At 40.6% G+C, this 24494-nt stretch overlaps 1 protein-coding gene across 3 annotated transcripts in view; it reads right to left on the bottom strand.

Annotated features, from left to right (window-relative positions):
• Positions 1-1451: 1451 nt before the first annotated feature.
• retreg3 (reticulophagy regulator family member 3) overlaps positions 1452-24494 on the bottom strand; it is a 41470-nt gene continuing 18427 nt past the window's right edge. For 2 of the 3 annotated variants that reach the window (XM_069907223.1, XM_069907225.1), the window contains exons 5-9: positions 21180-21264; positions 10647-10784; positions 6949-7028; positions 6504-6654; positions 1452-5618 (exon numbers count right to left, since the gene is read on the bottom strand). In XM_069907223.1, coding sequence (XP_069763324.1) covers positions 5098-5618; positions 6504-6654; positions 6949-7028; positions 10647-10784; positions 21180-21264 — 975 coding nt within the window. In that variant the 3' untranslated portion in view covers positions 1452-5097. The remainder of the gene's footprint in view (positions 5619-6503; positions 6655-6948; positions 7029-10646; positions 10785-21179; positions 21265-24494) is intronic. The other variant, XM_069907224.1, reaches the window with a different exon arrangement.

Genomic DNA, 24494 nt, shown 5'->3' with positions numbered 1-24494 from the left:
ACTTCCACCAGCGTTGTCTTCGCTCCATCCTCAACATTCATTGGAGCGCCTTCATCCCTAACATCGAAGTACTCGAGATGGCAGAGGCTGACAGCAACGAGTCCACGCTGCTGAAGATCCAGCTGCGCTGGGTGGGTCACGTCTCCAGAATGGAGGACCATCGCCTTCCCAAGATCGTGTTCTATGGTGAGCTCTCCACTGGCCACCATGACAGAGGTGCACCAAAGAAGAGGTACAAGGACTGCCTAAAGAAATCTCTTGGTGCCCGCCCCATTAACCACCGGCAGTGGGCTGATCTTGCCTCAAACCGTGCATCTTGGCGCCTCACAGTTCGGCGGGCAGCAACCTCCTTTGAAGAAGACCGCAGAGCCCACCTCACTGACAAAAGACAAAGGAGGAAAAACCCAACACCCAACCCCAACCCACCAATTTTCCCTTGCAACCGCGTCTGCCTCTCCCACATCGGACTTGTCAGCCACAAACGAGCCTGCAGCTGACGTGGACATTTACCCCTCCATAAATCTTCGTCCGCGAAGCAAAGCCAAAGAAAAAAAAGAATTGATCATGTGGATGGACGGACTCTTTATATTAAAAAAACAGGACTGGAATGGCTAACACGAGGCAGCATAGTTTTTTTTTTAAGTGCTTGGAAGTACAGGGGGATGCAAGAAGTTTTCCCCCCACACAGAGCGGTGGGTGCATGGAATGTGCTGCCAAAAATGGTGGTGGACTCAGGTAAAATGGGATCTTATAAGAGATTATTAGCAGGGTGTAGCCAGATTCTAAAGTTAAGGGGAGCAAGCACATTTAAAAAACAAAATGTGTCACGACACATACCAGGTGGTGAGTGGTTGAATGGCAGCACACACTGATTTTTCAGTGGCGGGGGGGGGGGGGGCCCCACTATCGCTCCCCCTGCACACCTCCCCCCACCCCGCTACACCGTTGACTATTAGATAGGTACATGGAACTGAGAAAAATGGAGGGTTATGCAGAAGAGAAATTCTAGGCAGCTGTTAGGTTATCAAGTCAATACAATACTGTAAGCCGAAAGGCCTGTACTGTGTAGTAGATTTATATGTTCTATACGTGATCTTTAAATTCCTTATTCCCATTCCAAACTTCAATTTATTCATATTTCTAACATTTTTCAGATGATCTTTGATTTTAATTTCCCGATTCCTTTTTACCATCCTAGTTATTTGATTCATAAACCTGTCATGCCTACTGTCTTTTGATCTGTACAATGTCTTCTCTCCTTACTCAGTTGTTTCCATATATTTATTCGTCCATGGGAGGAACATTTGTTTATTTTGTTCTCCCAACAGAATATTTTTCCTGCAAGACATAAGCAAGCAATGCCTAGACTTTGAAATGACAGACACCTAGACAGAATTTAGAACAGGCAAATATAGAAACATTTGAAATTCAAATCTGCAGAATTCCAGTCACATTTTTAGAAAATCACTTTAATGAATGGTTCAAAAATAAAGTGACTTCTCTACAAAAATTCCTAAATGGATCAATTCAATTATCTTTTTCCAAAATGAACTGGTTGAAATATTTTAAGTACACAAAGTGCCATTGAAGATCAAACATCAGGAATACACGGTGAACACACAGATGCTGCCACATTCAACACAATAGTTCAATACATTTTGTATTTACAAAATATTTTAATTGCCTGGTTTCAAATGCAAAGCCGAGGGTCTAACAGGATAAAAACGATCAGAGCTGTAGGTAAGAGAAGACTTTGCCTCAAATTCTCAAAGCTTTGGATTAAAACATTAAAATAATTTCATACAATTCTCCATTGATTTGCGGCACCAATTGATTCTTTGTTTTAATTTCACCAGCAGTTGGAATCTGCTGGTTTCAGTTCTCCTTCAATTATTAACTGAATTAAATAGAGTGGCTTTGAAGGAGCTGCTGTAATAGCAACTTGCTGTTGGTGTGGACCTGGGAGAGCGGGGAGCAGATACACAGTGCTGCCCCGCGGGATCCTACTGCCCAGTCTAACTGCCGATGGCTCTGCATAGGCCTTAAATGGCCTCTTGAGAGACCTGACAGTGTTTTATTTAAAATCCTGGATCCAAAATAGCAGTGCCTGTATTTGGCAGTGGAGTGCACACTCCACGGGAGTAGCAGACTGGCATCGGACACCAGTAACATTCCTCATTGAGAATAAGAAGCAGAGGAGATGACCCACAGGACAATGACCCTGGTGCTGGACCGTGAAGGGTCTCTGCAGCTGAAGAACACTCATAGGAGGCAAGCTGTTGGTGATTTGGGGGCAAGGAACCCACAAAGACTGCGGGCTGGTGATGACGAGGTCAAATAACTCATGAGTACCAAATGTCAGAACTAGAATTCAAGAGGGTGCTGAGGGCAAGAAGGGACCCCAAAGGGCTCTGGGCACTGAAGGCTTTCTCATGGTGTCAGTGGCTTGGATCTGGGATCGGCTGCCAATGGTTTGACTTGAACTGGAGTCTTGTATGGCTGCAGAGGCCAAGGGAGCACTGGAGGCAAATCGCCATGGGCACTCGATGATTCTGAGGGGAGACTCTTTTGTTTCTCTTTCTCTAACCCAAAGGGGCACCAGGCAATGCTAATAGCAAATCTTTATCTGCCTTCTGGCAAAATGAAGGCAATTTCTTGTTAAATTAGATTTCTGTTTTATAATAAATATATCTGACCTAATATCACACAAAATAAACTTGTTGTGAAAGCTGGTATTGGGAATTTTGCAGTAGCCACACAACTCAATGTTATACTCATTGCACACAGCACCAAGTCACAGTTTTGAAGGGAAAGCTTCATAATCCATCATGCACAACTCTTATTTTTTCTCATTTACATTAGTGCAGCACAGGAACAGGCCCATCAGCCCACATGTCTGTACTAAACAAGATGTCCGAATCAAACTAAAACTCTGCTACTTGCACAATACATATCCCTTCAAATTCATGTCTATCTGAAAGCCTCATTATGCTATTGAATCTGCTTTCACCACTTCTGCTGACCTGTACCAGGCACCTACCACTAGTAAAATATTTGCCTTGCACATCTCCCTCATACTTCCTTCCCTCACCTTATACATGTCCTCTAGTATGCTACTTTTGTCCTGGGAAAAAAATATTTCATCTCTCCACCCTATCAAAAAATATTTGTCACCACTTGCTAATCTTACACAATTATCAATAATACTTTTACAAACGTCCATTAAACTTTTTATGATGTAATGTTTGAAGTCTGAAGCTGAAACAATCATCTTCCTCTTGATAGACGCTGCTTAACCCATTTTTATCAATTCAATCTTTTTTTAATTACATGACAACCAAATTATAAATCTTCCATATTAAATTTCTTTCAAAATAATAAATGTATTAAAATATCTTAAACTTCAAAGTTTTGCCCAACTTAAACTTAAATAAGACTGTGCAGAACTTTGGATTGCAACATTACATCCCATAAAACAACATGGTTCAATCTTACATTTAAATTTTAACTTTATTTTTACCGTGATGAAATAGATGAAAGCCATTTATTCATTGCTGAAAGGTAATGCAGTAAATGTGCTGAGATCACCACCTCAGAAGGACTATGTTTTTGTTCAGGAAAATGCCAAAATTTTCAGGTGGCTCATATACAAGACATTGACCAACTGCATTGTCACAGCTTGGGTCTCATTATAAATAAGTTTGACACTTAGCTTGGGTTCAGCTATAACCCAAAGATAAATAGTATACGAGTGCCTGTGCTGTTTAGGGATAAAGTTTGGTTTATCTGCCAACCAATAAAAAGCTGGCAGATGCTGGAATCTTTACCATAGAATTGCTGGAGGAACTCAGCAAATCAGACAGCATCCATGCACGAAAATGGTCAGTCACCGTTTCAAGACTGAGCCCTTTATCAAGTCTTGCAGACTCTCAGGCACATCCACTGCAAAACACACCATAGCTCACACCCAAGCTAGTTTCAACCCTTGGACTTGCTCATTTAAAAAACAAAAAAATAAAATCCTGGCATCAGTAAAAAATTCAACTCCTCAGAACTGACAGTTTTTGCATTTCGAGGTAATAGACAGCAATAGGTATTTTCTTTAACAATTTACTATAATCATACAGCAATCTAATTCCATCATTATGGTCAACTCAAATAACTACTCAAGTTTAAGTGCCATTAAAGATGGACAAAAAGTGCCAACATTATCAGCGATTTCTGTATCTATATACAAATAATTTTAAAAAATCACTGGAAGCAGAAATTGAGGTACAGTAAAGCAATCAGTTCAAACTCGACAATTATATAGCTGCAGAATAGTAATGAGCAAAATAAGGAAACAATATCACAAAAATTCTGCCATAGTTTAAAAAGTTTCATTTCTTACTGCTTTGCTGGATGGTGACTTTATTGTGTTGTGTCTTCAAGCAGAAAACCTTGCAAAATATTTAGTTTCCCACAGTATCCCCACATCTCTGGACCTCACCACAAGGTCACAGCTGAATCTTCCAATTTCCTGTTAGTCGAAACAGACTTTTTAAAAAACTATATACAAGTGCACACTTAAACACTGAACTGCTTCACTCCACAAGTCGTATCCTAGCTGCTGATTGCATGCAAGCATAACGATGTATTTTCAGGATTTTGAAATTACAATCTAACAAACAAGGCCTGACCATCCTGTATCAACTTTGCACATTACTTAAAAATAGACGATATGTTAAAATTTTTGCTGTGGGAATAACAGTGCAAATGTACTTCATTGATATTGTTGGAAAACGTTGCCTGCTAAACATAATCGATGCCAAGATCCTTCTACACACATGCTTAGGATAATGTGTCAGATGACTCTACACATCTTTCAGGGTAACCATTATCTCAAATTCAAGGAACACCAAAAAAAAGAAAGAAAAGCCGCACACTTAACAGTGCAAAACTGTCCATTGTGAGAAAGGAAATCACTGAGTCAATCCTGCTATGAAATATGCACAGATGTTATCACATGCAGGTGATTGGGCCTCACCCCCCCCCCCCCCCACCCACACTAAACCCAATGAGCCTAGTGTACATCTGATTACACCTGCATCCCCAAATCTACTGCTTTCCAAGAAAGTTTGATAGAAACCCTGCCTTTAACTGTTGTCGTGTGCCCCGATCTGGAGTGGAAAGATTCTCATACTGATTAAGTTCTGACTGATCCAACAGTTCAAAATCATCTCCCTCTGCATCAGTGTCCATTTCTATGTTTCCGTGTTCATGCAAGGTCTGTAAAGAACCCTTTAAAGGATCACTTCTCATCAATTGTGCCTCATGAGCAGCATTTGACAATGCAGCTGCCATCATATTCTTGCCGATTATCCCTGCCAGGGAAAAGCCCTGGCTGCCTGCGAAACTCAGAGGTGGAGGCAAACCGCTCTGGGACACATCTTCATCAATGTCCTCCTGATCAGAAGAGAGGCTCGCATTATCCTGGAGCAGAGGCTGATGGGATATAGTTGGAATTCCCAGGCTGGTGTCTTCATCATCATCCAACCCGATCGCATCAGGGTTGATTGATGGGAATTCCGGAAGATCTCTTGCAAATGACTCCTCAGGGTCACTATGACGATCAAGATCTAGGAAAAAGAACTTAGATCAGTGAAATATTTCAGGAGTTTAGGGAGCTTGTATTTATTGTACTCAGGTACTAAACTTCCAGAAACCTGCACTACTTAATCCCTCACAGCTACAGTTTGAATATACAGAATAAAGCCAAGATTAAAACATTCAGCTTGAAAGGACCATTCATTCTCTTCAAACATCCTACTGTATATGCTTTTGTATAGGACTACTCTGTATAGGACAACACCTGGAATTTCCACCTAAAATGCTGGCTTTGAGTGATACCTACCCCCCCTCAAAAAAAATCTGGCACATGCTGCCGACCAGTGGACACTGTTAAAAGCAAATCGCAATATTTTAATAACAAATTATCATGTCAAGGTTTCAATTTTATTTGTATATTTTAAGATAAACCACCATCAGCTCTTGTAACAGGTCATTTAAAGCCTGAACAGAGCCAACAGCAGTCGAACTGGGCGGATGGACCCAGCGGAGGAGCGCTGACACTGTGCAAATAAGAAACAGAGTGTGCACGAGATTGCATTGGAGATGGCAGGAAGATGGCATGAATTTTAGACCCAGCATATAGTCTGACCCGATTTTAAGGTGAAATTTTTTAAGCTTCGAGGGTTGTCCTATACGATATACGATCCGATGGCATATACAGCATATCTCAGGAGTTGGCCAACTTGGTGGGGAGGGGGGGGGGGGGGTGGGGCGGCGGCGGCGGCAGTGGCAAAAATAAATAAATAAATAATGTGAATTCACTTCTATGTCACATCAGCTTTCACAGAGCATGATGTTAATACCTGACATACAATTTGATTCATGGAATCTAACAGTTCATACAATGAAAATTCAACTGCAGATGATGCAATTTTTAAGAGTCGTGTCTTCACCCAAAATCCAGAACTTGCCTTCTGAACCATCCGTTATTGGGGTCTGTCCTCGGGATAAGTTGAAGGTTCCATTCTCTGTGTATGATATCTCTGCATCTGAATGCTCAACGTCTGAAATTTCCAGTTCCTTAGCGATCATAGAATCATTGAGCTTTCCATGCAAGAAACAGGAAGATCAGTTATGCACAAACATTTAATTCCATAAAATCTATCTATACTTTGCAAGTAAATGGTTTAAGGCAACCTTGTTTATACTCATTGTGCAATGATGGAAAATCTGTCATTCTGTTGATGCATCCAAAATGCTTCTTGGAAGCAAACAGAATGACAAATTTCAAAGAAATAATCAAGCCTTGAAAGCTTTTTTGTTTATATATAAAGGTTGGGTTGTGTAGCGGTGAGGCAGGAGACATGCTTAAACAGAAACGGAATGAGAAATATCTACCTTGGGGCAGAATGCAGCGAGTTCAGCTTCACTGTCACTCCCATCATCTGTACCTCTGACAGTTATTGCTTGGCGACGCACTGAAACAAACCAAAAGTCAAACATTATTGCAGCATGTGGCTACAAATGAACTGCTGCCTTAAACTATGGATGGGATTTGTGGAGCTGCCTGCTACATATGAAATAATGTGCCCCCCCCCCCCCCCCCCAAACTCATGGACGGTTGAGCGAATCTGTCATTCAGAAGGTTAGAAACAGTCGGACCAACAGGTCCCTTTGTCAATTAGATATGAAGTCAGAAACCAGGAACAAAGTCAAAAATGATGCAAGGAGGAAGACATACTGTGGAATAGTCAGATTGAACCGAGGAAAAAGAGTAACAAAATTAAAAGCAAAAACTAACCCAATGTAAGTTGGAAACCAGGGTAAACCATTCACTTTCAGAACTAAATAGAAATAAATCTCACCAAAACTATTCTTGCAGTAGGTTTAATTGTAACGAGGTTTCAACTACAACAATAGTTTGGAACTCTAATAGGTTGATGGGCACGGTTTGCAAAGCCAAGAAGCAGTTATACTAATCATCCAATTAGTGGCAACTCACAACTCAAGTAATTTCCTTTCCATGTAAGCATTGCTTACAGAGAAAGGTGAGCATGTTAAACATCATTACTTTGCTGGAAGCTGATCCATCAAGAACTATAAATAGGACAATGTTGTAAAAATAATCAAGCTTTACATCAAATAATTATCCTTCCCCTTGGGCACAAGTGAACACTGGAAATAATTTGTTTCAGCAACTGTTAGAAACCGATCAAAGATGACTTGATTGTACACTAGACCAGGCTTTTATTGTTACATTTATCATTCAGTAAACACACAGATCATAATGGCAATGCCTGACAGTAGTAAGGTCTTGTAGCCAGTTCCTAAAGTGGCACAAGACATTCATTGCAAATACTGTACGATCCCCGGTTTCTGGAATTCAAGCAAGCAACAAAAAAAATGGAAATAAATCAGTAAATACATTAAAAATAAATGGAAATATACAAATAATTTACATAAAAGTTTAAAATTGTAAATGTTCTCTGAAGCAACACACAGCCACTTGGTGAAGATGGAAGTAAACATTCAGCCTGCAGAGTGCTCTGGTCATTCCCTGGCAGCAGCAGGTGTTTAAATAATGTGGTGTTAAAATAAAATGGCAGTGCCCAGGATGAAGAGCCAACTGATGCCACTTGCGGCCCGACTACAGCAGCAGTTGGAACAAAGTTGCGTTTGAATAAAATGTCGGCACCCAAGTTAAAGATCCGCTGGGGCGACTCGTCCAAAGTGTCTCCCTATCCCTGCTTGGTAAGAGTCTTTATCTTTAGTATTAAGTACTGTATATTAGCAAGGCTTTATCTGGAAGCTTGGGGGAGGGGGTGGTTAATTACGACAGCGGCATGGTTAGCATTGTGGATAGTGCAACTCTGTTACAGTGCCAGTGACCGGAGTACAAATTTAAATTTTGCAAGTTATGGGAATTACCCGATTAAAGAGAACTTTACATAATTAAGGAGTACAATAACCCATATAACCATACAATGCTGATTTTTTTCCCCCAAATGCTTTACAGTTTGCATCATCTTTCGTCTTTTAAACTGTTTATTCTCAAACCACTGAAAAATTTGCATATCCAGCACCTGCAATCCCCGTAATTAATATTTTCTAAGACTTACAAATGATACTCGCAGAAATTCTAAAGATTATTATAAAGAGAAATTATTCACCGTGGTCCTAAATCACATTTTATCCTGGTTTTGACTTTGCGCAGGGCACATGCTGTCAGCCTACTAAAATCTAGTGTGCTTAATGAGATTCTTTCTCCACCCCAAACTCTTGATCTGTACTCAATAGCTTATTTAATTACTCTTCAGAGATGCCGCAAGAGGTGATAGGATATTGCAGGGAAGAGGCCTGTTATCTTGCTGTATCTCTAAAGTGATTATAAAGGATTCTGTGAGACTGCATAATTTTATGGATATTTTCCACCTCTCCCTACAACTATCAGGGGTCTTCTCCAGCTTCAAAATTATATCCATTATACCACTGCCCAAGAACAGCAAGGTGACCTGCCCCAAGGGCTGACAACCGGTGGAGTTTACATTCACTATGATGCAAAGCATTGAGAGGTTGGTCGTGGAGTAGGACATGGTCCCATTTCACTTCGTCAACTCCCTCAAAAAGTCAAAAGCAGATACCATCTTGCTGGCCCTCTCCTGTATTCGATCACCTGGCCCGCAAGAACATCTATCTTGTTGACTACAGCTCCGTGTTTCTCACCATTGTACCAGCAAAGCTAATAATCAAAGTACAGAAATGCTGGAGGAACTCAGCAGGTCTCACAGTGTCCATGGGATGTAAATATATATTACCGACGTTTCGGGCCCAAGCCTTTCCTTACTACAGTCATGGTATTTTGCAAACTAGTAATCAAATTCAGGGTGCTGGGATTCTGTTCAAGACCTCCTCACTTACCCTCGAGAATATGTGTTTAGCCCCCTGCTCTATTCCCACTATATTCATGTTTCCAATAGCCAAATTTGGCTCCAATGTGATCTATATATTAATTGATGTTGCATGGATGAGAGGTGATGATGATTCAATGTGGTGGTGTTGTGCCAGAACAATCTAGTTCTTAACATCAGCAATACCAAAGAATTTACTATGGACTTTAGGAAGTCAAGGGAGCACACATCCATCTTCACTGGCAGAATGACAGTGGAGAGGTTAGTACCATCAACATTTAAAATTTAGACATGCAGCAAGGTAACAGGCCATTTTGGCCCACGAGCCCATGCCATCCAATTAACCTACGACCCTCCCCCCCGGTACATCTCAAATGATGGGAAGAAACCGGACCCCCAGAAAAAACCCACGAAGACTTAGGGAGAATGTACAAACTCCTTACAGTCAGTGTGGGATTCAAACCCTGGTCCCAATAGTTGGCATTGTAATGGCATTGGGATGACCGCTACACAAACTGGATGGTCCCATTCCTGAGAGTCCACATTTTGTAGGGTGTTTCCTGGACCTACCTCAAAAACACTGCTTCTTTCTAAGAAGTTTTGAAGAGATTTGACATGTCATCAAATACTCAAATTTCTACAAATGTACTCTGAAAAGTATATTGACTGGTTGCATCACAGGCTAGTTTGCCCAGAAATGAAAAAGCAACAGAAAGTAACAAACCACCCTCCTCTCCCCCCACCCTCCCCTCAAACAATAGCTACTCCAGGACCACCAAAAGAGCTGTCTGCACTATTGAAACAGCACTCTTTTTAAAAAATCCACTGCAATTATGAGTGTACAGGAAATGGAACTAAGCACAGTCTTGGGGTGCTCCTGTGTTGCTGGTGAGAGAGGAGGACATGATGCTTAAAAATGCTGCCAAGATTAAATGGACACATCATATAATATTTAAAATGACACAGGCAGTGTTTTCACAGGCCCAAAGCTGTCCCTCGTTTAAACAAGCAATCCTGTTTTTCAAACCCACATTCTAGAATAAGTTCCAATATGTCCCACATTCAAAGGATCAGAATTCACTTATTCCAATTTATATAATTGTTTCCAAAATACCACATTAGCCACATTGAATCAAATATTATTATGAAGGGTTAATTTTCTAATTACCACCAAGTTGTCTTACTCACGCAGTCGTTCCCGCTGCTTTGTCAACAGGTATCCCTTTACGTTGAAATCCAGATGCTTCAGTAAAGGCTCAATTCTGGCACAAATCTTTGTCCACAGTTGGTGATAAATGACCAAAGGCCAGAGCAGTACACTAATCACTACAATGAAGGAAAAGTTGAGTGAATAAATAAGGGTAGAAGCGCAACTCTCATCTTGAAGCTCAGCATAAATATTAAAGTATCTGATTGTAGGAGTGCAAGAGTGCTCATACACATATTTTATAAAAATGCTAATTTTAAGATAATTGGTGTACAGAAACAATATTCACAATGTGGTCTTTCCCAAGTTCATAAAATCAATGAAAACAGACCAAACATTCAATTGGCCCAGCACAATGTGGGAGACACACTCTCATTCCATTACTAATACTCCACCCCCAGCCATGCACATCACGACTCTTTGCAGACATCCTGACAGCATGCGACAGTGATGAAGGTTCAACCCACACTGTCTTTCAGTTAAGACATTCCAGATCATCACCACAACCTCAGAGATAAAAGTTATTTTTCCTCATTTCCCTGCAAAAGGTGCATCCAGCTGCAGCTCCTGACAAAACAAGTTAGGGACCTGGAGTTGGATGAACTGGGGATCTTAAGAGAGGCAGAGGAGGTGATAAACAGGAATTTCAAGAAGTAAGTCACCCCTAAAGGTCAGAGACAGGTAACTGGATGACTGTCACAAGGGAAGGGAAAGAGGCAAACAGTGCAGAGCACCCCTGTGGCCCTGTGTTTTAGATAGTTTTTTTTGGGGGGGGAACCTATCAGGGACAAGTCAAGGTGGTCACGTCTCTGGCACAGAGGCTGGCCCCCTGGCTCAGAAGGGAAGAGGTGAAGAGATTGGTGACTCGTTGGTTAGACAAGTGGATAGGAAGTTCTGTGAACATGATTGAGGCTCCAGGATGGTATGTTGCTTTCTGGGTCCCAAAGTCAGGGATGTCTCTGATCAAGTTCGTAGCATTCTGAGGGGAGGGTGAGCAGCCGGATGTTGTGGTGCGCGTGGGGACCAATGACACAGATAGGAGTAGGGATGAGGTCTGAAAAGAATATAGGGAATTAGAAAGGAAGTTAAAAAGCAGGACCTCAGGGGGAGGTAATCTCAAGACTGCTTCCTATGCCACACACAGGAAGTTGTGGCAGTTGAATGCGTGGCTGAAGAGTTGGTGCCAGGGGCAAGACTTTAAATTTCTAGATCATTGGAATCTCTTCTGGGGGAAGGTCTGACCTGTACAAAAGGACAGGCTGCACCTGAACTGGAGGGGGACCAATATCCTCGTGGGCACGTTTGCTAGAGCTGTTGGGGAGGGTTTAAACTAGTTTGGGAAGGGGGTTGGAATCAGAATGTGAGGACAGAGATTAGAGTAAAAGGACAAAAGTTGTTGGTGAGGAAGAATATACAAGGGAAAAAACAAAGGTAGTCATTTGGAGGGTTTGAAATGTTTCAATGTTAGGAATAGAGGGGATGAACTTAGATCATGAATCACTATGTGGAACTACAATGTTGTGCCATTACAGAAACTTGGCTGGAGGAAGGGCAAGACTGGGTAATTCAGGTACCTGTGTTTAAGTGTTTTAAAAATAGGATGGGAGGTAGAAAAGGTGTGTGTGTGTGGAGGTGGGGAGGAGTAGCATTACTGGTCAGGGATAGTATAGGGATAGTATTATGGCTATAGACGAGAGGATGCTGCAGAGGAATTGTCCACTGAATCAGTGTGGGTGGAAGTCAGAAATAGTAAGGGAGCTATCACTATGCTGGGAGTGGTCTATAGGCCCCCAAATAGCCTTCTGGACCGAGGAGCAGATAAGCAGGCAGATTTTGGAATAGTGTGGGATATACAGGGTTGTAGTTAGGGGCGATTTCAATTTCCCTAATATTGACCGGCACTTACTGAATTTATCAGATGTTTACAAGGTGGATTTTTGACACAGTAACGTGGACTGGCCAACTAGAAAGGCCATACTGGATCTAGTTCTTGGGAATGAATTTGGTCAGGTGGCGGACCTCTAGGTGGGGGGGCATTTTGGTGAGAATGTCCACAACTCCCTTAGCTTCAACATAGCTATGGAAAAGGATATAAACAGTCAAATTTGGAAAAAGCTTAACTGGGGAAGGGCTAATTAAGAAGAGATGAGGCAGGAATAAGCAAGAATTGGAAACAGATGTTTAAGAGTGAAAGCACAGAAGTAATGCACAGGAAGTTTAGGGACCACTTGAGCAGGGTTCAAGATAGGTTTGTCCTCGGAAGGAGCTTAAGAAAGGACTTAGGAGAGCTTGAAGGAGGCATGAGAAGGCCTTGTCCCCAAGGCATTCTGTGTGTATGTGAAGAACAGAAAGATGACGACAATGAAGGTGGGGCTGCTCAAGGTTAAGGGAGGCAACATGTGCCTGGAAGCAGAGGTGGTTGGGGATGTCAGTATTCATAAGAGAAAAGGACCTTGAAATTGAACGGGCCTAAGGAGTCACATGATGGAGTAGTGGCCGGTAGGGTAAAACCAGCTCGCTCCAGAAAAAAGGAAAAAAAGAAGTCAAAGTTCAACAAATATAAAATGTAAGAAATAGAAAATAAAGTTGCAGAGAAGAGAAAGAAGATGGCACCCAAGAAGGAAAAAGTAAAAACAATGGGGAAAAAAAGTCAACAGAAAAGAAAGAAGGCGGCCTTACCTGCACGAAGGAACAGGGAGACGTGGTGGTTAAGAACGTCCGTTCTCAGAGGTTGGTGCCGGCCCTGCGGAGTCACAACCCCCCCCCACCCCCGACCGGTGGGCTGCAAAAATGGCTCTCTGAGCATAATAAAGTGCGCAACTGTGCATGCGCAAGGAGTCGGGCATGAGCAGTGTGCAATCAAAGGTAAAAGAAAACACCGACGGGAGGGGGGCTCAGCCGAGGAGCGGGCAACCACAGCGCGACCAGCTGAGGGACGCCTGACACCAGGGCTCTCACCTGGAAGATGTGGAAGGCGGCAGGAGAAGGAGTGAGGTACCAGGCGAGAAACAAAGTTGACAGGGTGAACGGCAAGAGGAGCAGCAGCAGGAGGTCCGACAGATGAGAGGCCAGAAGGGGAGGACCAACAAGAGGCCCGATAAAGTGATACAAGCAACTCATCAGGAAAATCAGAAGATACATATACAAAGAGAAGAAGACAAACACACGTACAGACACGGAAGAAGAAGAAGACCAGGATCTTCAGAGAAATAGAAGGTAAAACAGATGGACAGAATATAGATAAAGCTTTTTTGAAGAACAAATTAGATCATTAAAAGAATGGTTGTCATTAGAATTTAGTACAATTAAAAGAAAAATGAAAAGAACAGAAGATAAAATGCAAAGATTAGAACTAGTCACGACAGAAATAGGAAAAAGAGTAGAAAATGTGGAAGGACGAGAAACGGCTGTAAAAATGGAAGTAAAAAAGACTTAAGAAGAAAATTGGAAGAAAGTGACAAAAAAAATTAAAGAGACACAAGAGTTGTTATCTCAGAAAATTGATATGTTGGAAAATTATAGTAGGTGAAACAACATAAAAATAGTGGGCCTGAAGGAGGGTGAAGAAGGCAAAGACATGAAGGAATTTATAAAAGGATGGATCTCGAAGGTCCTGGGCACAACAGAAATGCAGGAAGAAATGGAAATAGAAAGGGCACACAGAACACTAGCTCCGAAATCACAGACACATCAAAAATCAAGATCCATCTTGACAAGAGAAAATATACTGGAACAGGCAAGGAATAAAGTTAGAGAAGATAATAAACCATTGGAATACAAGGGTCAAAAAATATTTTTTTTACCCAGACATAAGTTTTGAACTCTTAAAGAGGAGGAAGGAATTTAACACAGCGAAATCAACTTTATGGAAAAAAGGTTACAAATTCATCTTAAGACATCCAGCCGTACTTAAAATATTTATACCCGGGAAGCAAAACAGACTGTTCCCAGATCCGGAGAAAGCACAAGAATTCACAGAGCGTTTGCAGGACAGAAGAGATGCAATAAGAATGAAGAACGGAAATAAAGATATATAAAGATGTAAAAAAAATGTATATGTAAAGAAGGAAAAGGGAAGGAAGGGAGTAAGGGGAAAAAAAGAGAGCTTTGTTATGTGTTTAAAATAATTGTTTTCTGGAGAGGGCTGGGTAGAAGGGGAATAACTGTCACTGCAAAATCAGTTGACGCTGCGAACAAGATTGCAATCCAAATGAAGAGGAGTTGTGGTTGCCCGGCAAGGGGTATGGGGCAACTCAGAGAGTGAGGGAACTTTTGGGGTTAAGATATTAGTGGATGTGGAAACTGCGGGGGTACTTTATGTCTTAAATGTGTTGTCGTACATTAAGTGTAATAAGAGAAAACTAAGAGATGAAAATGGGGAAAAGGGGAATAGAGGAGGTGGCAATGCAAGATATAAGATGGCCATGTTGAACTATATGGCTATAAACATTAATGGAATACATAACCAAATTAAAAGGAAGAGGCTACTAAATTTATTGAAGGAGGAAAAAAATAGATATAGCATTTGTGCAGGAAACACATCTAACTGAAGCAGAACATAAACTAAAGAGAGACTGGGTAGGACACGTAACAGCAGCATCCTATAATTCAAAAGCTAGAGGTGTAGCCATACTAGTTAACAAAAATGTACCAATCAAAATAGAGGAGGAAATAATAGATCCAGCAGGGAGGTATGCAATGATAAAGTGCAAGATATACTCAGAATTTGGAATTTGCTCAATATATATGCACCTAACGAAGAGGATCAAAAGTTTATGCAGGACATTTTTTTGAAGATTGCAGACGCACAAGGAAATATATTGATAGGAGGGGATTTTAACCTTAATTTGGACCCAATGTTGGATAAAACTGGACAAAAGACAAGTAAGAAGAATAAAGTAGCCAAATTTATGGTTAAATCAATGCAGGAAATGAAACTTATGGATATATGGAGGAGGCAACACCCAAGAGAGAAGGAATTTTCATATTATTCGAGTAGGCATAAAACATACTCTGATATGTTTTTGTTGTCAGCCCATATTCAAGGGAGAGTTAGGAAAACTGAGCATAAAGCTAGACTACTATCAGATCATTCACCCCTATTATTAGCAATAGAACTGGAGGACACCCCACCAAGAACATATAGATGGAGGTTAAACTCCATGCTACTTAAAAGACAGGAATTTAGGGAGTTTATTGAATGCCAAATTAAAATATTTTGAAATAAACACGGAATCACTGAAAGACAAATTTATATTATGGGATGCAATGAAAGCCTTCATCAGAGGGCAGATAATAAGTTATGTAACTAAGATGAAAAAGGACTACAAACGAGAAATAGAGCAGTTGGAAAGGGAGATAGCAAGTACAGAAAAGGAACTAGTAAAAAGGGTTGATATAACGAAAAAGAGAGAATTAGCGGACAAAAAATAAAATACGAAACATTACAAATGTACAAGGTGGAGAAGAACATAATGAAAATAAAGCAAAAGTATTACGAATTGGGAGAAAAAACACACAAAATATTAGCCTGGCAACTTAAAACAGAACAAGCTAAAAGAACTGTATTGGCATCAAGGAAAAAGGACAAACAAATTACATATAATCCAATAGAGATTAATGAGAACTTTAAGGAATTTTATGAACAATTATACCAAACTGAGAACGAGGGGAAAGATGATAAAATAGAAGAGTTTTTAGCTAAAATTGAACTGCTGAAATTGCAAGAAGAGGAACAAAACAAACTGATAAAACCAAATAGAGGAAGTACAGGATATATTAAAAAAGCTGCCGAACAATAAAAGGCCAGGAGAGGTTGGATTCCCAATAGAATTCTATAAAACATTTAAAGAGTTATTAATTCCTCCTCTCCTGGAAGTAATGAACCAGATAGAAGAAACACAAAACTTGCCGGATTCATGTAAGACAGGAATAATTACAGTAATACCAAAGACGGGGAAGGATCCATTAACACCAGCATCATATAGACGAATACCTCTACTTAACTGAGATTATAAAATAATAGCGAAATTATTAGCAAACATTGGCCGATTGTGTACCCAAAATAGCAAAACAAGATTAAACTGGACTTATTAAGAAAAGACGAACAGTGGATAATGTCTGTAAACTTATTAATCTAATTCATGCAGTTCAAGGAAATAAGAAGCCAACAGTGGCTGTTGCTTTAGACGCAGAAATAGCCTTTGACAGAGTAGAGTGGAACTATTTATTTAAACTATTACATAGGTTCAATCTACCATAAAAATGTATTAATTGGATTAAAGCATTGTATAATGGACCGTTGGCGAAGGTAACAGTAAATGAATATGTATCGAGCTAATTTAAATTAAGTAGGTCAACTAGACAGGGATGTCCATTATCCCTCTCATTGTTCACCTTAGTAATAGAACCATTGGCAGAACAGATAAGAACAGAAAATAAAAGGGATAAAAATAAAGGAGTATAAAATCAGCTTATTTGCAGATGACATCATAGTATACCTAACAGAACCAGAGATATCAATAAAAGAATAACATAAGAAATTGAAGGAATATGGAGAAATATCGGGGTACAAGATCAACGCAATAAAAATGAAGTGATGCCAATGAGTAATGCGGATTATACAGAATTTTAAAAATAATCACCATTTAAATGGCAAGCACAAGCACCTAGGTATCAGGTTAGATAATAACTTAAGCCACTTGTACAAACTAAATTATCAGCCACTCAAAGAAATTGGAGGAAGACTTAGAACATTGGAAAGAATTACCGCTAACGTTGATAGGGAGGGTAAACTGCATTAAAATGAATGTTTTCCCAAGGATACAATACTTATTTCAATTGTTACCAATTAAAGAATTAAAGAATTCTTTAATGAATGAAAGAGAACAAAGAAATTCTTGTGGAAAGGGGGGAAACCGAGGGTAGCGTTAGATAAATTAACAGAGAGGTACAACCAAGGTGGTTTGCAGTTAGCAAACTTTAAAAATTATTATAGAGCCGCACAATTAAGGTATTTATCAGATTTTTTATCAGACAAGGGAAAAACCAGACTGGACTAAGATAGAACTAGATAAAATAGGGGAGAAGGTACCGGAACATGTACTTTATAAATGGGATGAAAAGCTGGTGCAATATAAAAGCTCACCAGTATTGCATCATTTACTTAATATATGGAAGAAGATCCACTTGGAAAGGAAAAAAATGAATTACAAAATACCAAAATTGTTATTGACGCAAAACCCACTAATCCCTTTTACAATAGATAACCTTTCCTTTAGAGAATGGGAGAGAAAAGGAATCAAAAGAACAGAAAATTGTTTTTTGGGAAATAATTTATTAACATTTGAACAGTTGAAGTACAAATATGGAATAACTCACGGTACAATGTTTGCATATAATCAACTGAAAGCTTATTTAAAGGATAAATTGGGAAACAGATTGAGATTACCTGAAGGAAGAATATGTGATTACAGACACAATGATAATTAAAAGATTTATAATGAACATGTACATTAAGCTGCAAGATAAGGAAAATGATGAAATAAGCTATAAACCTAAACAAAAGTGGGAAAAGGATTTAAACACAAAGATAAAAAATGAAGCATGGGAAAAGTTATGTTCTGGAACTATGAAGAATACAATAAACACAAGGTTACGCATGATATGGTATAATTGGTTACACAGATTACAAAAGTTAAAAGAATGGGATCCAACATTATCAGATAGATGTTTTCGCTGTAAGAAGGTAATGGGAACAACAGTACATGCAATTTGGCATGTATGAAAGTGAAAAAGTTTGGGAAGATCTAAATCAGATATTAAATAAAATCACAAAAAATAATACCAAAAAATCCAGAGATCTTTCTTCTAAGTAACATAAGAAGTAAGGAATTAGGCCTCAAATTGGATAAAGCGCAAAAAAAAGATTCATTATGATAGCCTTAGCAGTAGCAAAAAAATGTACAATGTCAACTTGGAAAATGGAAGAGAGCCTGAGAATACATGGAAATTAATAAGTGTATTCCATTGGAAAAAAATAACAATTTTAAAAATAAAGTCACATTATTTGAACAAATTTGGGAACCATACATGGAACAGAGAGGGCTTGCCTTGGACCTCCACCCCTTAAAATGATAGGAAGACAAAACAACTTGATTCAGTGTGTAAAAGTAGATGACACATTTTTCTTGTTTATTTTTCATTGTGTGAAGACATGGTTTATTGTATATGTTGAATATTTATTGGCTTTGGAGGGGAGTGGGAGGAGGGAAAAAGGGAGAAACATTTGTATATATTTTGCTTGATATGGTTCACAGTGTGAAAAATAAAAAAATATTTAAAAAAAGAAACTGAACAGGCCTGTGGATATTAAGGAAGCGGAAGTGTTGGATTTTCTTAAAAATATCAAGATTGATAAGTCTCCGGGGCCAGTTGCAATATTCTTTAGGCTGCTGTGGAAAGAGAGAGAAGGGGATCTTTGAATCCTCTTTGGCTGCAGGGGAGGTGCCAGAGGATTGGAGAATGGCAAATGTGTCCCCTTGTTTAAAAAAGGTAATAGGGAGAATCCTGGGAATTCTGAGTCTTATATCAGTGGTCTGTAAACTAATGGAGAGGATATCTGAGCATTAGTACAGTCTATTCAAGGATAGTCAGCATGACTTTCTGAAGGGAAGGCAACAAAGAAATTGATGAGGGTAGGGCAGTAGATGTGCTCTACATGGATTTTAGCAAGGCATAGAACAAGGTTCCCCACAAGAAACTCCTCCACCAAGTCATGAGTCACAGGATCAGTGGAAAATTAGCTGTAGAGATTTAAAAAAATTAGCTTGTAGTAAGAAAGCAGAAAGTAGCAGTGGAAGAAAAGTATTTGGCCTGGAGGTTGGTGACTGGTGGAGTGCCACAAGGATCCGTTCTGACAGCCTTGTTCTGTGATTTTTATAAATGATCTGGCTGAAGAGGTGGATGGATGGGTCAGTAAGTTTGTGGTTGACTTGAAGGTTGGAGGAGTTGTGGATTAAGCTGAAGGTTCTGGAAGGTTACAGCAATATAGACAGGATACAGAGTTGAGCAGAAACATAGCAGTTGGATTTCAATCTCAAAAGTGTGAGGTGATGCATTTTGGAAGGACTAACCAGAAGGGTGAGTACAGGGTTAATGGCCGGTTACTTAAGAGTGAGGATAAACAGAAGGACTCTGGCGTGCAAAATTCATACATCCCTAAAGGTTGCTGCACAGGTTGACAGGATAGATAAGAAGGCCTATGGGATGCTGGGATTCATTAATAGGGGGATTGAACTCACGAGTAGAGAGGTCGTGTTACAATTCTACAAATCTCTGGTGAGACCACACAGAGTATTGTGTTCAGTTCTGACCACCTCATTATAGGAAGGATGTGGAAGCTAATGGAGAGAGTGCAGAGGAGATTTACCACAATGTTCCCTGGATTGGGGAAACAAGTTTTATGTGGCAAGGTTAGCAGAGCTGGGCTGTTTTACTTTGGAGAGGAGAATGAGAGGAGACTTGATAGAGGTCAACAAGATTATGAGATGCATAGATAGGGTGTACAGCCAGCACCAAGTAAACAACATCTATTGACTTTTTATGGAGGATGAGAGACAACTTAATAGAGGTGTACAAGATTGAGGGGAGTATATAGAATGAACATCCACCGCATTTTTCCCAGGACAGCAAAAGCCAATACCAGAGGAAATCTGTTTAATGTTAGTGGAGGAAAATATAGATTATTTTTGAAACACAGTCGTGGGTATCTGGAATACACTGCCAGGGGTAGTGGTTGAGGCAGATACAATAGGAACACTGATGAGACTCTTAAATAGGCACATGGATGCAAGAAAAATGGAGAATTATGGTCTGTGAGTGAGGGAAGGGTTACATTGTAGAGCAGGTTTATACAAGTCAGCACGACCTTGTGGGATAAAAGGCTCATACTGTATTTAACTGGAAACAAACTTTTCAATAGCAGTGCTTTTTGCCATGTATATGTCATTCATTATTTTACAAAACTGATACTTAAAACTTTTTATAATTAGAAAAAACTGGCTTTCCCTGGATAGGGAAGTCTAAAACTGGAGTGTATATGTCTAAAGTGAGAGGGAATGGTTTAAAAGGGAACATACGGGTAACCTTTTCCTTAGAGAGGGTAGTGGGTCTGTGGAATAAGCTGCTAGAGGAGGTGGCAACAGTGGGTTAAATTATAACTTTAGAGACATTTGGACAGGATCACGGATAGGAAAGGTTTAAAAAGATATGGGCCAAATGCAGACAAATGAGAGTAGCTCAGGAGGGCACCATAGTCAACATGGATGAGTTGGGCCAAAGGGCTTATTTTGTTACTGTATAACAGTGATGGTATACAATATAAATCTTGTCAGAGAATTCCATTCCAATCAGTAGTTTTCAAACTTTCACCTGAAGTGTGAGAGATGGTATTAAAATCATTTTAATTAAGACAAAAACTTATCTGTAATAAATCCAGAAAAGGCCTCACTTACAGCTGATATAACACAGGAGGATACCAGGGATGTAGCGCCCAATTACAGCCAGGAATGTGAACACCCCGCAAACTAAAAGACAAAACTGAACAAACAATACAGATCAATTCAAATCTTGCATACAGGCATACCACCTCACAAACGGAGAATTCCTAGGGTATTCTAACTTCTAAGGTGGCTGCAGAAATTCAACAGGTCATCAAATAGTCTAGCAAACTACAATGGGTGCCCCATGAAAAGTGAACTGATTAGGTGCATCACAGCTGTTAGAAACTCGAATATCCAGGAATGCAGAGAAATAGCAAAACAAGCCACGTCCATCACGGACACTAACCTACCATCCACTGAAGACATCTACACAGAATGCTGCCTGAAGATGGCAGCCAACATCCTCAAGGGTTTCCATTTCCTTAGTCACACCTTTCTCTCCGTTACCTTCAATCATGAGATATGGAAACCTGAAGTCCAGTAATCAAGTTCAAGAAAAGTTTGTTTCCCACACCCTCCCCCTCCCAAATGCTATCAGGCTCTTGAACCTACTCATACTACCACATAACTACTCCAGTACCCCTTACAGTAAGAGAGAAAGAGAAGCAAGAGCCCCTTCAGTGTCACTGTGGATTCACCTCCAGCGCTCCTGCAGTCTCTGCTGCCGCAGAGACTTCTGTTCAATCCATCGGCAACCCAAACTCCAGATCCAAACCTTTGACATGATCAAGAAGCCTTCAGGGCCAGAGGCCCATTGGGAGCCCTTCTTGCCCTCAACATCCACTCAAATCCTGGCTCAGGGGCCTGGCTCCCATGAGCCAGTCTCCAGCAGCCTCCACTGTTCCCCCAATTACATAACCTGCAGTCTGTGTGGATCTCCCAGCTGCAGATCCCCTTGCTGGTCTGCTTCCTATAGGGTCATCTTCTCTGCTTCTCTTTCTCAACGGTGGGATGGGGTGGGGAGGAATGTTCCTCCCATTTTTGGTGCCCTGTGCTGGTCCACTGCTCCCTGGAGTCTGCAACCCTCCGTGGCTGCTATAGAGCACAAGCATTGCCATCTCAGGCTGACCTCTCCAGTTGCAGGACTTTATTTACAAACACAATTGGCTCCATTTTAACAGCAGTGCTGTCACCAATCCTCACTGAGGCTTGCACAACTGGAAGCTGTGGATCCCCTGCAGAGGAGGGTGCAGCGGCAAAGATCATGTAATTTGATGATGTTTGTTTGGCCCTATTGTGTTGAAGGAGGAGCTTTGGTCAATAAATGGTAGATCTTCTTATCCACGTGTAGCAGGGCCAAGTGTAGGGCAGGGAGATGACATCTCCTGTGGACCTATTGTGCTAATAGGAGAGTTGGACAGGGGTTGAGGGTGGCAAGTAGGTTGGAGTAACTGGAGCCATGATCAACCACAGTGGATGTTGGAGCAATTTACTGGTAGTCATTTGTTCTTCTAACTCTTGCAGGAAGAGGTTGAAGATTCCAGCCAACTGCTCTGCACAAGCTCAAAGAACACAACCAAGGACTCCATCTGGGCCTATTGCTTCTTGTGGCTTCATCCTCCTGAAGGTCGATCATACATTTGCAGCAGTGTCCATAGGTGCAAGCGTGCCAAAGAGTAAAGCGGTGCATGCCACCAGCTCACTGACATCCGGTTTCAAGCAAGTGTAAAATGCATTGAGCTCATCAGCAAGGGATGCGCTGTTGCATGTTATTCTGCCTGGCTTTGCTTTATAGCCCATGGTGCTCTGCCACACATGTCAGGTGTCTGAGGTTTGTCTGGGACTCAAGTTATGCCTCTTGGCACCTTGATGGCCTTGTACATCATACATGAATTTCTTGTAATGACTGGATTTCTTGACTTGTACTCCTTGTTCCTGGCTTTCAGTAGTGAGTGGACGTCACTGTTCAGCTATTTATTATCCTTTTTCTCACGTGTTAATTTATTAATACTTATTGTTTTGGTATTTTACGTACTTGTGTGGTTTCAGGAGAATTTCAGTGGTTCTGTAAAAATAGACTGGGCACAGACTGAGAGATCGCTATGCTGAGCACCTTCGTTCTGTCTGCATCAGTGACAGGGACCTCCCAGTGGCCAACCATTTTGATTCTGCGCCCCACTCCCATACTCACATGTCTGTCCACGGCATCATGTAGTATCACACCAAGATCACCCGTGAATTGGAGGAACCGCACCAGATTTTCCATCTTGGCACTCCCCAGACGGGTGGTAGTAACATCAACTTCACCTGGTTCTACTAACTTGCTCTCCTTTTCCCCCCTCCCTTCCCTTCTTTCCCTCAGTTCTCCACCCCTTCCCTCTCTACTCACCTTGTCATCCCTCCTCCTGGTTTGTTGTGGTGCCCTCCCACCCTTCTGCCTTTGGGACCACACTCTTCCTTTATCCTACCTTACCTTTTTATTCAGACACCAGCCAACATTTTTCCATATTTTGATGAAGGGCTCAAGCCCAAAACGTTGGTTACACAGCTTCATCTTAAAGTACACTGTTCACCTGCTGAGTTTCTCCAGCATTGTGTTAACTTCAACTACGATGTGGTGTTTTATTTCTTTCAGTGGCTCTGTGCAATGTTTGTCATATACCCAAGTACTCTCACTTCAATGATTCTCAAATCATCTCCCAGACAAACCTCAGACACCTGAAAATTATCTAAAGACTCCATAGGCAATGGAAGAGGGGAAATTATCAGCTCCAAACTCTTTTTATTCTGGACCTGTGACATTGAATATCAAGTGTACTGGAACCACCGACAGTATTGTCCTTCTAAAGCAAAGATCTTTGTTTGATGACACTCATCCACGTGTCCCACATCCACTCTGCACCCCATTCCTCTCAAAACTAACCAGTTCCCCTTGAGCCCATCATCTATTCTCTTGCCTCTTTCACCAGGGAAGATCTAGTGATATTTATGTTGATAAGTAATTATGAAGCATCGAACAAGTTAAACCTCAAGTTTGGAATCTGCTAACTTTTTACCTTCCTGGGAAGTTGAACACTGAAATGTAAAGAAAATAGACACGCACAATAAAAAGTTAAAAATAATTGAAAGCAGCTAATTAAATTATCTCCCCAAATGACCTGGTTTTCTTTAAAAGAGAATTTAATTTTAAAGAGAGGTTCACTCTTTAAGAATACCTTCCTGGAATTTTTTTTAAAAATTATTATTATTATAAATGCTGCCAGGACTTAAGGTGCTGAGTTGTAGGGAAATGTTGAATAGGTTAGGACTTTATTTCCTGTGGTGTTGGAGAATGAGGGGAGATTTGACAGAGATATACAAAGTTGAGGGGTATATATTTTTCCAATG

The sequence above is a fragment of the Narcine bancroftii genome, chromosome 12 (assembly GCF_036971445.1).
Source record: "Narcine bancroftii isolate sNarBan1 chromosome 12, sNarBan1.hap1, whole genome shotgun sequence".
Taxonomy (NCBI): Eukaryota; Metazoa; Chordata; class Chondrichthyes; order Torpediniformes; family Narcinidae; genus Narcine; species Narcine bancroftii.
The sequence above is the reverse complement of the archived record's forward strand: the minus strand, read 5'-3'. Positions and strand labels throughout refer to the sequence as shown.